This window comes from Cryptotermes secundus, unplaced genomic scaffold (assembly GCF_002891405.2).
Source record: "Cryptotermes secundus unplaced genomic scaffold, Csec_1.0 scaffold251, whole genome shotgun sequence".
NCBI lineage: Eukaryota > Metazoa > Arthropoda > Insecta > Blattodea > Kalotermitidae > Cryptotermes > Cryptotermes secundus.
Window position 1 is genome coordinate 819,689 of NW_019744108.1, and position 18,684 is coordinate 838,372.

The 18,684-nt window shown below is 37.4% G+C and overlaps 1 protein-coding gene across 14 annotated transcripts in view; it reads left to right on the forward strand.

Annotated features, from left to right (window-relative positions):
• The window catches only part of LOC111874402 (broad-complex core protein), a 174,916-nt gene that overhangs the window by 87,724 nt on the left and 68,508 nt on the right, over positions 1 to 18,684 (forward strand). Inside the window, exons 7-8 of one of the 14 annotated variants that reach the window (XR_004514107.1) lie at positions 4,476 to 4,773; positions 14,246 to 14,322. The exons of 10 other annotated variants lie outside the window; for them this stretch is intronic. Coding sequence is in view for 3 of the 4 variants with exons in the window: in XM_023869886.2 (XP_023725654.1) it covers positions 14,246 to 14,535 (290 nt within the window). In the remaining variant the exon portion in view is untranslated. Of the gene's footprint in view, positions 1 to 4,475; positions 5,029 to 14,245; positions 16,150 to 18,684 lie in introns of those variants that run through there. 3 more of the 14 variants (XM_023869891.2, XM_023869886.2, XM_033755442.1) reach the window with 3 other exon arrangements.

The following is an 18,684-nucleotide window of genomic DNA, read 5'->3' on the forward strand; positions in this document are numbered from 1 at the left end:
CTTGAAAAGAAACTTCACCATCAGCTGAAGTTGCGGTCTGCATGATTTAATTGGCTGTACAAACCAGCATACATTTAAAGTGTCTTCATACATGAATATAGAAGTGCTGTAAAATAATATCCAGTAAAATGTTATGTGTCACAATAAACCCATGTTAGGTGAGTCCCTGTCACCATGGCATGGCACATCCTCAGGTTGCGGATGGAGGAGACACCCTCCAGTTTTGGAAGGAAGCTGTGAATATATTGAATAAGCCATTCGCGGACAGCCGACAAGGGGTGGCCCTCCAGCTTGGAGGTTGGGCGTGGGGCTAACAACTCCTCACCATAAAAAATCATCATGTTACGAAAATGAAAAAAAGAAAGCCTCGGACCTGGACTGATTCCTAGAATAAACGACCTAAGCTAATGAAAATGGATATGAGATTTGGCACTTGGACTGTACGAAGTTTGTATAGGGCAGGTTCACTCAGGGCAGTGGCAGAAGAAATCTTAAAATATAAGTTAGATTTAGCGGGAGTACAGGAGGTCAGGTGGGATGCAGGTGGCATCACACCAGCAGGAGACTACATTTTTCTATGGAAAGGGGAATGAAAATCATGTATTAGGTACAGGTTTTTCCGTACATAAGAGAATCGTATCAGCAGTTAAGAGGGTAGAATTCGTTAGTGATATTATATCACTGGTCGCTGGTGTGATATCATTGTTATGAATGTTCACGCCCCAACAGAAGATAAAATTGATGACGTAAAGGACAGATTCTATGAAGAACTAGAACATGTATTTGATAAATTCCCGAAGTACCCTATGAAAATTTTGTTAGGAGATTTCAATGCCAAAGTAGGGAGGGAAGACATTTTCAAACCAACAATTGGGAATGACAGTTTGCATGAAATTAGTAATGATAATGGAGTTAGAGTTGTAAACTTTGCCACATCAAAAAATCTTACTGTCAAAAGTACTATGTTCCCACATCGTAACATCCATAAATTTACTTGGACGTCTCCTGATGGGAAGATACACAATCAAATAGATCATATTTTGATAGATAGGAGACGGCACTCAAGTATACTTGATGTCCGATCATTCAGGGCAGCAGATTGTGATACTCAATACTACCTGGTGGTGGCAAAGGTTAGGGAAAGACTGGCAGTGAGCAAACAAACAACACAGAGTTCATATGGAGGGGTTCACTCTCAAGAAATTAAATGAGGTAGAGGGTAAAGAGCAGTATCATGTTGAAATCTCAAATAGGTTTGCGGCTTTGGAAAACTTGGACACTGAGGTGGATGTTAATAAAGCTTGGGAAACTATTAGAGAGAATATAAAAATGTCTGCCAAAGAGAGTCTAGGTTATTATGAACCGAAGAAGCATAAGCCATGTTTCGATGAAGGATGCTCAGAATTATTAGATCAAAGAAAACAGGCCAAATTGCAATGGTTACAGGATTCAAGCAAGTTAAATGGGGATAATCTGAACAATATAAGACGTGAAACCAGCAGGCATTTCAGGAACAAAAAGAAGGAATATCTGAAAGACAAAATTGATGAGCTTGCAATGAACAGTAAGAACAAGAACATTAGAGACTTTTATAGAGGAATAAATGACTTTAAAAGGGGTTACCAGCCTAGCAGTAACTTACTGAAGGATGAGAACGGTGATCTGCTTGCAGATTCCCAGAACATTTTGAATAGGTGGAGGAACTACTTCTCTCAGTTATTGAATGTACATAGGGTCAGTGATGTTAGGCAGACAGAAATCGCTACAGCTGAGCCCTAAATACCTGATCCTAGCCCTTTTGAGGTTGAAAGTGCTATTGCAAAATTGAAACGGTATAAATCGCCAGGTAGTGATCAAATTCAGGCAGAACTTATTCAAGCAGGAGGCGACATATTATGTTCTAAGAACCTTAAGCTACTTAATTCTGTTTGGAATAAGGAAAATCGCTGGAAGGATTCTATTATTGTACCAGTTCACAAGAAGGGTGATAAAACTGACTGCAGTAATTATCGAGGGATATCACTGCTATCAACTTCATACAAAATTTTATCCAATATTCTTCTTTCAAGGTTAAGTCCATATAGAGATGAAATTATTGGATTTCATCAGTGTTGGTTTCGACATAACAGATCAACTTCAGATCAGATCTTTTGCGTTTGTCAGGTATCGGAGAAAAAATGGGAGTACGATGAGACAGTACATCAGCGATTTGCAGACTTCAAGAAAGCCTATGATTCAGTTAGGAGGGAAGTATTGTACACTATTCTGATAGAGTTTGGGCTACCCATGAAACTACATAGTTAAGCTGATTAAAATATGTTTAAACGAAACATATAGTAAAGTCCGTATAGGTAACCATTTGTCTCATAAATTTCCTATCCATGATGGTCTAAAACAAGGAGATGCTTTATCGCCACTCCTTTTCAACTTTGCCTTAGAATATGCAATTAGGAAGGTCCAGGGAAACCAGGTGGGACTGAAATTAAATGGGACATATCAGCTTTTGGCCTATGCTGATGACGTGAATCTACTGGGTGTTAATGTAGATGCCATAAAGAAAAACACACAAACTTTAATCGACGCAAGTAAAGAGGTTGGTCTAGAAGTAAACACAGAGAAAACTAAGTATATGTTACTGTCTCATCACCAAAATGCAGGGCAAAATCATGATATGAAGATAGGAAACAGATGTTTTGAAAATGTGGTACAGTTCAGATATTTGGGAACAGCGATAACAGATCGAAATCTGATTCAGGAGGAAATTAAGAGGCAATTGAACTCGGGTAATGCTTGCTACCATTCAGTCCAGAACCTTTTGTCTTCTCGTCTGTTGTCCAAAAACATAAAAATTAGAATATACAAAACTATAATTTTGCCTGTAGTTTTGTATGGGCATGAAACTTGGTCTCTGACATTAAGGGAGGAACATAGACTGAGGGTGTTTGAGAACAGGGTGTTGAGGAGAATATTTGGACTGAAGAGAGATGAAATGACAGGAGGTTGGAGAAAACTGCATAATGAGAAGCTTCATAACTTGTGCTCTTCTCCAAGTATAATTAGAATGATCAAGTCGAGGATGAGGTGGGCAGGTCATGTAGCACGAATGGGGTAGACGAGGAATGCGTATAGGATATTGGTGGGAAAGCCAGAAGGAAAGAGACCACTGGGAAGACTAAGGCATAGGTGGGTGGACAATATTAGAATGGATCTCAGAGAGATAGGATGGGATGGTCTGGATTGGATAGATCTGGCTCAGGATAGGGACCAGTGGAGGGCTCTTGTGAACCTGGTAATGAACCTTCGGGTTCCAAAAAATGCTGGGAAATTATTGAGTAGCTGCAGAATTGGCGGCTCCTCCAGAAGGGCTCAGCTCCATGAGTAAGTAAGTAAGTGACAATAAACATTTTAGGCATGATAGTGATTTGGTGCCCAGTATTCATTAGTAATGGTGTGAGTAATAACATATTAGGAGAAGAGTCATTTACCTTCAAGACAAAAGGAAATGGTTTATGAAATAAGGCTCTTTGTGTCTGTATATGCCTATCACTCTGCTTTCCTGCTGCTGCTCCTTTGTCACCCACCCCCCCTTCCCCCTCCATTTGACTGATGATATGACCCAGACTTTCCATTGTTACAAAAGGCTGATGGATGAAACAGTTGTTTCCCTAATCCCAGTCAGCAGCAAAAGTTTGAATTGAGTATACCATTTTTTTAATTATGTAATCTTTAACTTCTAGTCTGTTTGTGTTATGTGAATTTGTTACAAAAACTATTTTTGCAAATTCACGTTAATACATGAAATGAAATACATGTTCATGTATTTTCTGTTAATTTTAGTCAGAAAAATGTAAGCATATACAAGATAGTGTTGACATGAATCACGAAATTGTATTCACAGTAAGTAACAGTCCTTTTTTAATCACATTTTGCAATGGTGGTGTGAAAGTCATGCAACATGTAATTAGTGTAATAGTTCTGTAAAGTTTGTATGCAGTGGTCACAATTATGTTGGGCACATACATTATGTGTGTTGTATTTAATATGCATGACATTTTGGAAGTTGACTTTGATCTCATTTCCTTTGATTCTTGCCATTGTACAACATATATTTTAGTAAATTAGGTATTCCAGATTTTTATCGGAATGAGTATCACTAATTGCAAAATTGAGAAGTATAGAAAAATATCTGTTGAAGTCAACAGAGGACAGGAGTAGTGTCAGTTCCTGAAACATCATGCAAATGAAATGTACCTAGACAGTGGGCAAGGTCCAACATAATTGTGGTGTAAGTAAAAATGTTAAGATGTTATTGTTGTAATCTTTTAAACCATGCATTATCAGGATTCACGCAACACACCACACAGAGCAATAATAATTCACATATTTTTATCTTTCACGTTCAAGTGAAGTACTTGCCTTTGACATCCATGGCCAGTAATGTTCTTTCTGTTAACGTATAGTTGGTTTCTTTGCAGAACGTATGTACAACAGATATGACTCCAATCTCTACCGAGCATGCAATTACTGTGGCAAGATCATGCGTAGGTCCAGTCTTCGGAAGCATGTCACAGACCGTCATATGCCAATCCAGGCTCCAGTTCAGTGTTTGTATTGTCCACGAACGTTCAGGACTGCAAACAGTCTTCAGAACCATCACTCCATTTATCATAGAAACATAGGCAAGAAAGCCAGACAAGCTGCATCAGAACCATCTGCTTAAGGTCGGGTCACCTACCGAACAGTTTATTGTTTTTATTCAGATGGAGAAACCTGGTAAGACAGAACACAACATATATACAAATTATACCCCACAAATATAAAAGATGGAAAAAATAATCCAGGCTTAATACACACCTTGTATGGAACAGAATGTTCTGAAGATGCCAAAGAATCTATGCTTTTTATTTTCAGGAAGAATGTGTCAGTACTTGATTTGATGAGACGGTTAGGAGCATGTGTCTTTTCTAACAAAATAAAGAATAACCAATTGAAGTTGGGTTAAAACATGTATCCTTATTTTAACTTGTACTGTTCCTATGATTATAATGATAATTTTATGTACTCTTTTGTTTCTTGTGAAAAGAAGAAAGTTCTGTATAGAACCTTTATTTGCCATTTATTTTGTATGAATGTGGAAAGTGATTTCATATTCTGAATGAAGAACATAGACTAAAATACAAATTGGTCAAGAAATTGTTTAGACTTAGAAATTTAAACCAGCAAATAGGCATAGTAAATGATGAACATTGTGATGCATACAGGCCAATGGTTCTGTCATGGTATTCTAATCCAGAAGACTGCAGTGAACCAATTATATAGCTTGAATGGGCATGTGAGAGAGGACAAGAAATTCTTACAGAATTTCAGTGGAGAAACCTGTGTAAAATTGGCTCTTTGGAAGGATGGAAAGGAAATAGGAACCCTGAAGAAAGCAGTCTTCTGGGATTTGGCACCGTGTATATGTGGTGTTAACCGACGTTTCGGAGGAACGTATCGCCTCCATCTTCAGGGTAGAAGAAAAAATATAAGAAATCTGCAAGCGAAGAGACCATGAGAACCGGTAAAAGCAAACTGTGTCTGCTCTCACGGTCTGTTCGCTTGCAGATTTCTTATATTTTTTCTTCTACCCTGAAGATGGAGGCGATACGTTCCTCCGAAACGTCGGTTAACACCACATATACACGGTGCCAAATCCCAGAAGACTGCTTTCTTCATAGTCACCGCTGTGAAAGCCTCAAATCTTACAACATTAACCCTGTTTGTGCTACAGACATACATACGCATTCTTTGATGTGTTAGGTTAGATTATGCTACATTATGCAAGCTTTTATGTTTAGTGAGACACATTCCTTGACATTTCTTTCTTCTAAATTGGGGAGGGAAAAAAGACACCACAGAAAGAGTTAACATGGATGTTAGGATTCTGAGGATGAGATATGTATGGAACTGCGTTAGGATCATATCAAACTTTGGGCCTTGATATTAAGTGTGGTGCTGAACTTTTGGAGTCTTTTACAAGAGGATTAGTAGCAGTGTCTGTCTTATTTCTTATGGCTAAAAAAATTAGGGGATTTTTTAGACATACCAGTAAATTGTCCCTAATCCATGTGACATTCCTTCCTGATGAAGACTGATGAACGAAGAAATGTGTTGTTCAAATAATATGGATCTGCTTATAATCTAAAACAGATTTATATTATTTTAATTGCAGTAGATAAGATGAAATGGAGGCAATATATACTTTGTCCTTCAACCCTAATTGTCATAATGATGGGAATGTGCAACAGGCAGAGTGGAAACATGACTCCTCATTGCAGCTTGCTGTAGGCAACTCACCTCAAATGAAATCCCCTGGGTAATTCATGCAGGCATATCTGCTGGAATATCAGTTTCTTATACACAGTAGATTTTAATGTGATTATTAATGTAAAAACTGGTTGTGGAGATGTCTGTTATGGTCATAGGTGTGCTGGTATGGGTTACAGTTCTACAGTATATACTTGAAGTTTCACACTCGTTCTTCAGAGCTCCATAAATGCAACTAAGGTCTACTGTACTTATTCATACACAACTGTGAGTCGTGACAGTCCGTTATACTGAGAGGGGCAGAGCTTTGTGAGTGTGATTTTGTGAGATCTTCCATTTGAACAATATTATCATGTATTGTAATTAAAAAATCAGCATTGCAATCTTTTGGCTTGGTAGCTCCATGCACTATTCTTCATCTGTCACTTGATATATGGCAGTTAAATGCCTTAAGAGCTAAGTCTAGCTTGTCTGTGAAACCTTCTTGGATTTTTTTTTTAAGTAATACAGTACAGTATCATTGAAACAATAAATTACCTGAAGCATGTTATTTTCACACACAAAGAGATATAAATTTATGGAAGCCATGAAAGAATGTGGATGGCACAGTTATCAAAGACAGACTGACTTGCTATTTGGTTTAACCCTCTCACTACTACACAGCTAACATCCATGTGTCACCATTGGATCCCAGAACAGCCACATAACAAATCCATTTACCCATAGTCTCTCAGTATGCTTCATACAGACATTCTGTAGGAGATATTTAGAAAATCAGTGTTAAATGTTAACCCTTTAAAGCCCAGTGGTTACTATATCAACCACCTGCTTTAACATACTAAAACTTCACCTTCTGCCCACAGAGTATATTCATGTTTTATTATCGTTCTCATAAAAAACAGCATCAACCAGTTTGGCTTTGTAGATGTAATGCATTTCATGTGAGGTGTGGGTTGAACTTTCATATAATATTTAGAAGAAATTCGATCTTTCAGGTTAAGAACAGTGAACAAAACAAATCATTCTCTAATTTTCTTTCTGCACCTTACTCATGATAATTCAGTAATAATGTTACTTCTGCATCCACTTGCACAGTACACAACATATCTGGTATCATGTTCTATGGAGAATGCCCTTACATATGTATCATAAGTAAATTATTCAGAATGATTAAATTTTTTATGAGTTAGCACTGAGAAAGCATTTACTACCTCTTTCCAGTAATATGCCTTTGTCAAGTGGATGAGCATATTTCTGGTGTCATGCTGTCTGTAAGTTTGAGGAATGAAGGATGCTGTCTTCTGTGGTGTGATGCTGTGTAGTTTGATAGATACCAGTGTTTCTGAGGAATGTACTCTTCTGCTTTGAAGATGGAGGCAGCAGGTTCCTCATAAACACTGCTATCTATCTGCCTAACTGTATGGTGCCACACCTCAGAAACAGCAAGCTTCTTACTCAGCACAGTTTCATAGTGCATGCTGGTTCTTTCTTTCTTTTCATACTGTTTGACCATACCTAAGCAAATTAAATTGTCATTGCTCATCGATATTAATAAACTACCATAACCTACTTACTGCGAGTGACATTATGGCATAACTTCAGTGTCATGATTTTTTAGCTTGGTATTTGGGTTGCATGTAGAGTCATGTATCTTAGCTTGGTGTATACGAAGATATGGAGGTAACTACCACACATTCTGTAAGTGGTGAGCTTTAAACTCTGGCCACTTCATCACCAAGGGAAGAGTCCCTGATGTTCATTGGCCATGAGGAGCAGAGCTATTGTGGATGTGGTAGCAAAGAAAAAATCTCACTCCTGCCTGGAATTGAACTTTTGCCACCTGCTTCATGCTGGTTTCATGCTTGGCTTACTTGTCAACTTTGAATATGGAGACAATATGTTCCCCTGAAACGTTGGTTGACTTTCACAAGACTATACAACATTTTATCCTGTAAGATGGAATTCCTCAGAGGTGGAAATTATTTGTGTCAAAGGTTCCAACCTTTTCTTGCATTTGATATAATCAGACTTATATATGGCTGAGTATTAATGTAGGGCACAGTCACAGAATATTCATGTGTAATTTGGAGTGTATGGTAATGTCAAAATCATAGCTGTTAGAGAAATTTATAAAGTGTCTGTCAGTGTCAGTTTTATGTCTGGGGTGCAAATCACTGTCACAACTGTTATACTTGTAGATGATCAAGTTGTAATTGATGGAAATGCATCACTGATATTTAGTGATTAACTAGACAGTGACCATTATGATGGTCTTCATAATTGAAGAAAGGAGATTATTAGATACTGTTTACAAAGTTTGTTTTTATAGATAGCCTATACTTATATTATTTTCTTAAGATAGTAGCATTTTATTTATTTATTTATTTACATTTATAGATTCCGTTGATCCTTATGGTACAGCTGACCAGTGGATATGGATTTTGTCCCAAGCTAATAGATTAAAATACGCAAATACAAAAACTACATACATACTTTTGTCATTAAGACAGTTAAAAGGTTTATATTAATGTACAATGCATAAAATGATCAAAATTATAAAACAATAATTGATACAAAATACTTAGATAATGATATAAAATTATAACATATCAGGGGTACAATTACCAATTTTAATTACATACATGGTTAAAGTATTCCTCTAAGGAATAAAAAGAATTTGAAAGAAAAAATCTTTTTAGCCTCAGTTTAAATAGTTTCACATCATTACTCATACTCTTGATTCTGGATGGCAGGTGGTTATAAGCCTTAATACCAAAATAATATGGTCCTTTCTGAAAGATTGTTAGGCGTGATGTGGGAAGGTGCAAATTTGTGGTATGTCTAGTATTGAGATTGTGGGTCTCATAGTTTGAACTGTATAGGTCTCTATTATTTACAACAAACAGAATTATAGAGTATATATACTGTGAGTACATTGGTAATATTTTTAGGTTTTTGAATAGTTCCCTACATGAGTCTCTAGTTCTTACATTCATAATAGTTCTAATGATCCGCTTTTGCATTCTGAAAACATTTATACTAGTTGCTGAGCTACCCCAGAAAATTATCCCATATTCCATGATAGTATGCACATAGGCAAAGTAGATCATCCTTAGGGTTTCCTGTGACATGAGACCTCTTACAGTTCTAATTGCATAGCAAGCTGCACTCATTTTAATTACTAATTTATCAATATGAGACTTCCATGATAATGTTTCATCAATATAAATACCTAGAAACTTAATATTTGGCACATTAGTGATATTCTTATTTTGATGATATATGCTTATGTCTGTTACCAAACTATTTTTAGTCCTGAACAGGAGATGGTGGGTTTTATTAAAATTTAAGGATAGCAGGTTAGCTTCAAACCATTTGTTTATGGCTAAGAATTGTTTATTCATATTAATTTCCAAATTATGAGGGCTCGAATCGGATATTATGATACTAGTATCGTCAGCGAATAAAATAATCTTCGCATTATTTGTTATTACTTTGGGTAAGTCATTAATATACAATAAGAAAAATAAAGGACCTAATATAGAGCCTTGTGGGACACCATATTTGATGATCTCCCAATCAGAAAAGGTGGTATTATAGGTTGTCCTATTATTTAATACTACCTTTTGGTATCTATTGTTCAAATAAGACTTGATTAATTTTTTAAATACTCCATTTATCCCATAGTATCCCAGTTTATTTAAAAATATTTCGTGGTTAACACAGTCAAATGCTTTCTTCAGGTCACAGAAAATGCCCCCAATAGTTAATTTATTGTTCATGGCTACTAAAATTTCATTTAATAATTTAAAAGAGGCCCTATTTGTTGTAGAGTTTTTTCTAAATCCATATTGATCACTAGCAAGTATCTTATTTTGTATTAGATGCTGGTTAAGCCTTGAATATATTACCTTTTCAAATACCTTAGAGAAAGCCGGTAACAAAGATATTGGTCTATAGTTAGAGATGTTAAGTTTATCCCCACTTTTAAATACTGGTTTTACTATTGAAAATTTCAGTCTAGTTGGGTAAATTCCTGAAGAAAGAGATTTATTTACAATATATGTTAGCGGAGAACTAATAAATAGGGCACTAGCTTTCAATATTGCGACAGGTATCTCATCATAACCATGGGAGTATTTGGCTTTTAAGGATTTGATGATTCCTTCTATCTCATGGGTAGAGGCATGCTTAGGTCGAATATTTGACAGCGGACTCGTGAACATTGAGGACATATAATTTAAATAGTTATCATGCATAGGCTGTCCAGTTTTACTAATACTTGTATTATCAATAATATCCTCAGCAACTGTTACAAAATAATCATTAAGATTTTTTGCCATGATTTGTTGGTCGGAAGTTATAATACCCTTAATATCAAGGGATTGAATGTCTACTTTATCTTCTTTTTTCCCAGTTTCAGTTTTGATTATGTTCCAAATAGTTTTTGATTTATTTTTAGAGTCTATAATCCTCCTGTCGTAGTGAATTTTTTTAGCCGCTTTGATGACATTAGTTAGAATTTTGCAGTATTGTTTGTAATGTTCTTTTAATTTAATATCATTACTAGTCCTACACTGTAAATAAAGATTTCTTTTGTTTCTACATGAAATACGTATTCCTGTAGTTAACCATTCATGAACATTTGGTTTGCTCTTTATTTTTCTTCTCGTAAAACTGGAGTAGAAAATCCTAAGATAGGTATTGAGAAAATTATTAAACATTATATTTACGTCAGTTGCTTCAAAAATATCTTCCCACATCTCAAAGCTCAGTTTGAGCTTAAAATTAGCTATAGAGTGTTTATTGAAATTCCTTATGATTTGGGTGGTATTATTTAATCCTTGTATATTAAGATTTTTAAACTTAATAATTTGGGCGTCATGGTCCGATAGGCCGTTAATATGGGGATATACATTATAATTATTGTTTTTAGACACATCTAAAAAAATATTGTCAATGGCCGTTGCTACTTCATTTTGCACTCTAGTTGGAAAATTTACAACACTGGTTAAATTAAATGTAGACAGTAAGGTATCAAATTGCTGCTTTTTTTTACAGTTGTTATCTAGGTAGTTTATATTGAGGTCCCCACATATAATAAAATTTATATTTACATTATATAAATTATTCAGAATATTTTCAATCATCTTCAAAAACCACTGGAAATTCCCATCAGGAGACCTATAGATAGATATAACACAGATGATACGGTGCATATTATTATTCTGTCTTATGAATATAGCTGTATTACATTACATTGCATTCCATGGATCCAAAGCTAGTCAAAATGACTGTAGGATGTGGAATATGTCATAAATACAAAACATATGTGCAGTCCCAGTGGAGTTCTCACACAAGGGAAACCAAGAATACACAGTGACTACACACAAGGCTATTTAAAGATACATAAGTTATTTCCTAGACAATAGGTATTCATCAACATAGTAGAATGAATGTGTATCTTTAAAGTCATTGAGGTTGGGTATTTTTGGCAAAGTTTGTTTGAATCCTGGATATGTTTTACAACCATTTCAGGGAATTCTGAAGGCATATGTATAGTAATCAAAGATTCAGTCAGTTGACAACTTTATGAAACATTTTTGATTGAGAAATGCAAATGTAAGAGATATTAATGTGTACCATACAAAAAAAATGTGTTTAGTAAGACAACATTCATTGATTGTAGAAGACTTCTGGATTGCCTAGTAAAGTTTGGGATATGACTTCAACCGTTTGCTGACTAATTCCATAGGGAAATATCTTTCTTGTGACACTGATAGTTGCTCAGTTTGTCAAGCACTTCTTCACCTTTTATTGAATTTTTAAGAATCATTTGCTATGCATTCAGTTTAGCCACACTTTAATTAGCTTAGTTAGTTTTGTGGTTGTACCAAATTCTCTGAGAATGTTGTACAGTACTTCTGAACCCCAGAACTTCTTGAGGTCTGTACATAGCTGTTGCAGTATCAGAAGTGGAGAATTAATGATAGGCATCTGATCTGTTACACTGGAACTGATGTTGATTTTACCCAGTAATTTTGTCTATATGTGGGGTTAATCTGGAGAAAGGGATGTATGATAACATTTTGTTATGAAGATATCAAGTGTTGCAGTCCTAGGAACTACTACATTTTTATTGCTGTTCTTGCAAATAAGTATTCTTCCACTGCTCTGGCAATTCTTCCTTATTCCATGTGCAGTAAATAAGGTTGTGGCCTTCCTCCTTGGATGAATTCTGCTGAATTTTGATCAGTACTTGGAAATTTTTACATCTTAAACATTTAAATAGCAATTTCAACCTTAACAGAACTAGGCTCGGATTCTAACAACTCAGCCATATACATTTCAGTCTGCCTAACCTTAAATTCACTCATGCCTCTTACAAATTTGTAATATATTTGTTCTAATTTTCTGTTTCAAGCTCACTAATTTTGCCTGTCAGATATTTCCACTTTAATTCCAGAAAGTTTTTTCTGATTTTGTTTTTAAGTGTCTAAGATAATATTTCTTGGGCTTGGATTCAGCAACCACTGAAATTTAGCTTATCCATTTTGTGTGTGTGTGTGTAAATGAGCTGTATCCTAATAATAGTTTTGGTTGGGAAACATCAGTGGCACAGACCACGTGGGTGACCTAGGTGTCAGAAGTGAGTACAATATAAAAATGTGTCTCAGAAAAACAGAGTATGAGGATGTGAACAGGATTCGGCTGTGTAGGATTTTAGGTTCTCTCCGCAGTGGTTATGAAGCGGTTTATCTTCTGGGATGTAATGCCATGTAGTCCGTTTAAAGTCAAGCAACATTTCGCCTTCATCCTTCACACTGGTCTCTTGCTCGGCCTATTCTTCTGCCCTTATTTTATTCACAGTGGTTTCTTGCTCAGCTTATTCTTCAACCCTGAAGATGGAGGACACATGTTCCTCCGAAACGTCAGTTGACTTTCACCAGACTACACAGCATTATACCCCAGAAGACAGAACTCTAGATTCAGCTAGCTCAGCATATGGTCTATTGTCATAATGTTATAAATGTGATAGTGAACCTTCCAGGTTCCATGAAAGTGGGGGATTTTTAATTATATTTCGAGGAGGACCCAGCACCACAGAATATCCTTACACTATAAAAACCAGTTAATTCATCTCCTAACAAAACACGGAGGTTTACATAATTTTTCTTACAAATGTATTCTGGTGACATTTTGCATAAGCACCAAGTTGACTGTTTTTACCTTTAAGTCATATGTTTTAGTGTATTAAATTTTGCAGAGGGCATATCTTATTTGGTATATATCAATAAATAAATTCTTTATCAAAGACGATCACAGGTGAGCATAAGGCTGCCATATGTAGATCATGAGACAAATAGTAGCACAATCTAATTGTGAAGCTAAGAACAATCCATGTTTCAGAATGTCTCGGGACATAAGTCTTTTGAACAGAGAAGTTGATCACATCTTGGAGACTATTCATTTGTTGGTCAGGTAACTTTATTATGCCCTGCTATGTTAAATGCAACATAGATCAAAAAGTTGGCTTTTATCACTTTATGAGTCATTAAATCATCACCGCACTCACTGAGTTGTAGGATATTTATGTTGTTTAAATGAGAATGTGCCATCTTCTGGGCAAGGAATCAAAATATTGCCATTGTTTTGGAGGAACTCTCTTTGACCCCGGAGAAGGAGATGACAGTTCCTCTGAAGTGTCGGTAGTTATTTTGCTTCTTGATACAGTGCTTTACACAAAAGAAGATGCAGTGAACATTGATCATGGTACAAACATCAGTTATACAGAACATCATTCTTTTGAATTGCATGTGTTATTAAAATAAAATGTAGTAATTTATAAACTTACTTCTTGTGAAGCTGCAAATGTTGGGAGATTATGCTGTCACACATATTATTAAACAGCGAGTAATTTCAGCTGATTTGTTTGCAGAGGTCATAGTGCCACTACCAGGTGGTGGAGTGAGTGGTGTCATCACCTTGTACAGTGCATGTACATTCTGCGGCAAGATGATGCGAAGGTCAAGTCTCAAACGCCACATTGAAGACCGTCATTTGCCCAGTCAAGCTGTTAATTGCCAATACTGTTGCAAAGTATTTCGCAGTAATAACAGCCTCCAAAATCATCTGTCCATCTACCACAGGAATGCAGAAAGGATTAGGAAATTAACTAAATCTTCAAACCAAACTAAATCTGATGTTACCAATCCCTCTTCCACCTAAAGCTGGTGCACTTTATTAATGAATTAGCATTTTAGCATTGAAAGTTTATGATCTTAACAGTCATCACTTGTGAACTACTGGTTAGCATTCCGTATCACAATGAAATGTCTCGCATCAAAATGTTATCTTCTAATGCCAGAATGAGCATTGTGTGTTCCTGAAGACTAATTTATTTGACAAACATTAATTCTTGTGTAATGAATATAGTTTATACTGATTTTAATGAGTTCTGTTTATTAAATATAATGTACATATCTGTATGAGAGCGGAATGAGCATTCATGACAAATCTTGCTTTTTTCCATGGTCAGTACATTCTTTTCTTTAAAAAGAAAAAATAAAGTTGTTTTTACTTAGATGTGCAAGAACAGACTTTTTCTATGGGGAGCACTTAATCAACCTGTAAAGTTCTGATAAAGGAAGTTTCAGATTTCATGTCTGAAAACAACCTGAAGAGCACTCTCTTCTGGGGTGTAACACCATGTAGTCCAGTAGAATTTCACAAGTATTTCTGAGGAATATGCTTGCTCCATCTTCAGTTCAGAGTGAGCCAAGGAAGGAACCAGCAAGGGGCAAGTTTTCTTACCTTGCTTACTCTTTGCCTCCAAAGATGGAGACAGAATTTGCAAAAAAAAAAAAAAAATGATTTTTGACATTTACCAGACTACCTGGTGTTACACCCCACAAGTTAATACTTTTCATAATTAATGCTGCAAAAACTTTAGATTTTAGATGGTATTAATTTTGTCAATTATTTCAGCAACGAGTTCGTTTTGTTTTATGAATGAAAGTGGGTATGAGTAGTGAAAGCTTATGAACATCTGGGCAGGTGGGGCCAGGACCAAATACAATTTACAATTTGCATCCCCTGAAGGGGGAAAGAGGATAAATTTTGTATTCTTATTCAAGTCCTCATTTTTTTTATAAGTTTAATTTTTATGTTACATAATACTTGTTAACCACTTTCATCTCATTTTTTGTTGACAAGAACATTGTAGACGAAATTACTGTGAGATGTGGCTTAACACCTTACCCATCTTGGAACACATACATTCCCCCTTTGGATATATGTAAGCCATCCCTTACTTGGCTGGACAGACTACGTTCCTGACATCTTTCTTGTAGGTTCCTTGATATTCATACAACAAAGATTTATGTGACATCAAGCTCCTTTGAAATTTTCTTTAAATTCAGTTTAACACTTTGTCAGATTCTTTTCATACATGATGTTTGTACAGTATCAACACTAAAATGATACAAATTTTGGTGCTGTAATATCACCCTTGAACTTATTTCAGACTCTACATAGACCTGCATTTATACTCATTCTATCATACTTTCATCCTTACGATTGTTGATGTGCGACGTATTGCACCAGTACATGTTAATTTTCCATTTATTGTCTGGCATAAAAATAGGGTTTGTAATAAACTTGTAACCATATTAATGTTACAGGCTTGTCACTCAAAATTGCCCTCATACCCACATGTGCTGTCTCTCACTCTAGGAGGCTGTACCGATCTGAGAAGACTGGTGTAGGTGATGATCAGGGCCCGGATTTTGATGACCTGAAAATATTTAAAAAATGACCGAAAAAGAAATCCAGAAAAATGACCTAAAATATGACCCAAAAATGTAATATGCAGGGCCCAGATTTTGATGACCTGAAAATATTCAAAATATGACCAAAAAAATCCAGAAAAATGACATAAAGGAGAAAAGAAAGAACACTTCGCCTCCATGTTATTCACATCTCAGAAAACATATGAAGAGAAACTCCCCAAAATGGCCAAAAATGACAAGAAATACCCTTAAAAGTCCAAAAATTTACCAAAAAATTACCCCCCAAATGAAAAAATTACCTTAAACCTAAAAATGTCAAAAAATGACAAAAAATTACCTATAAAATTTACGTTTCTGTAACCAGCAGCTCATATCCGAGATTTATATATTTAAGAGCATTGCATAGGATACAAGGAAAAGAAGGTGACATGTCATCAAAATCCAGGCCCTGGTGTTGATGGTTTGTAGAACATAATAGTTGTAATTCCGAGTTATAAGTCTGCAGTAAATCCGATTACCAACCCAAACCCTGTCTATAGTCACTCAGTCACATCACAATGGTGTCAGAAGTGGGACTGGATTGAGTGAATCAAGTGGATTGAAGCCAAATGAAGCAAGTAATGGAAATCCTGAAAGCCATGCATGAATCGATGGAAACCCAGATAGGTTCTTGTGCCTCCCAGGTGAAGGCCGTTCGAGAAGAGAATGGGGCCACCCAGGAGAAGATAAAGGCCACAATAAGGAGCGGCCAAGAAGAAAAGAAAAGCCGGGATGGAAGCCACAATCAGTACCAACCACGAAAGGACGGAGCGCTGCCAACTGGAGATCTGGACCGAAATTGAAGTCAGTGAAGAGATGAAGGCCAACCAAGAGGTCGCTATAACCTTCTTTCGAAGCGAACTGGAACAAACCATCAGAATTCGGGTGGAAGACTTCCTGTTACCTGGCGACCAACGGACAAAGGGTCTTGCAAGGTGCTTACCAAGAAGATCGAACAAACGCAGTTTGGCCTACAGGCAGTTACGAAGCAGACCCGGAGCCTGCATGAGACTACTGATACTGTTGAAACAGAAGAGAGCCACTGCGAAGAAATGATCCAGACAACCAGGAACTGTTATTCCGTCTGCGCAAGTTTGAAGTGCCTTTAGAACTGCGTCCGCTTGGGGCCAGGTTCAGTAAGACGGAGGATCGACCGAGATGGGAAGAGGAAAAAGTGACGGCCCCATTGCTACTGCCCCTTAGTTTAGCACTCAGAGTGGTGTATACAGACATGGCCGTCTCTTCCCTGAAGGACAAATAGGAGAGAACACCAGGCCGAATATCGCAGCAGGTCTGGCCGAGAGGGAGCCATCCCAGAAGTTCGCCTTGCAAATGGCATCAGGAGGGACCCTCCCCATCTTGCAAGAAGCGTTGTTAACACTAACTCTGTCAGCCCCCCACAAACTGTCTGGGTATACGTCATCAATATCGCTGACGAGTACATTTTAGGACCCGACGTCCTGCACCTTAGAATGCATTCGTGGACTTGAAGCTCTTTCTGCTAGGAATGGGCGGAGAGGAAGTGTCCTTTTGACGCCCTGAGGCACGACCTTGATCACCGCAAGATTAAAACGACGTCACCGATGTAGCAGTGGTGCAGTGTGGCAGAATCGTGGAAGTGTGTCCAGAAAGACCCCTGGAGGTGATATATAGCCTCACAGGGACGGGTTCCAGGGCCGCCCATCCAGCAGAAGCGGGAACGCCGGTCCAACCCTCAAGGACGATGGGAAGCGGTCGCCTGTCACCGAATCTCATGCAGGTTGACACGTCCTCAAGGGATGAACGGTGCTCGGGCCAGCGCCCCTGAGGAGGAGGCAGTTGGAGCATCTGGAGAGCAGCAACACGAGAACCAACCCATGAAGCAGGAAGGCTGGACGCCATAGAAACCAGAAGACATCTCAGCGCCAGCAAAACTGAAGCTACAGTCAGCGACCACGATCACAGGCGACACAAGCACAGTCCCCGGAAAGAAGAAATGGCAATACGCTTATTGGCTACTTGGGACAAACACCCTTAAGGAGTGGGAAATGTAACATATCCTGATAGTTGGAAGGTTGGACCCAGGAAGAATAGCCGTTGCTAAGTAACGGCCAATCGACATGCTTCCGCATCGCCAAATATGTCGCCCGTTGCCATGCAATTGCGTGATAAACATCTCTCTGCTGCAGCAGTGGCGTGATGCAACAATTGAAGAGATTTTGACAGTTATATAATGAAGGCCGGTTGCTATTACGAAGTAGTGAATCAGTAGTCTTGAGACGTGGCTTAGGGAGTGCAGTTCTTGAGCCATGAGGGCGGAAGTAATAGCCCTTGTTAGAAGACTGTAACCAGGCAGCTCATAGTGGAGTTGTGAGATAGGCAACAGCCAGAGAGTACCAGAGCCATGGAATCTATGGCAATCAGAGCCATTTCCAAGAGACAACCGGTGAAGACATAGCAGATTGAGAAGGCTTGATGCGTGCTGTAGTGAACTATAGAGTGTGTGAATTAACGATAATGGTGTAGTTGTAGTTACAAGTTTCAAAGGCCGCGCCATAGCTCAAACGGT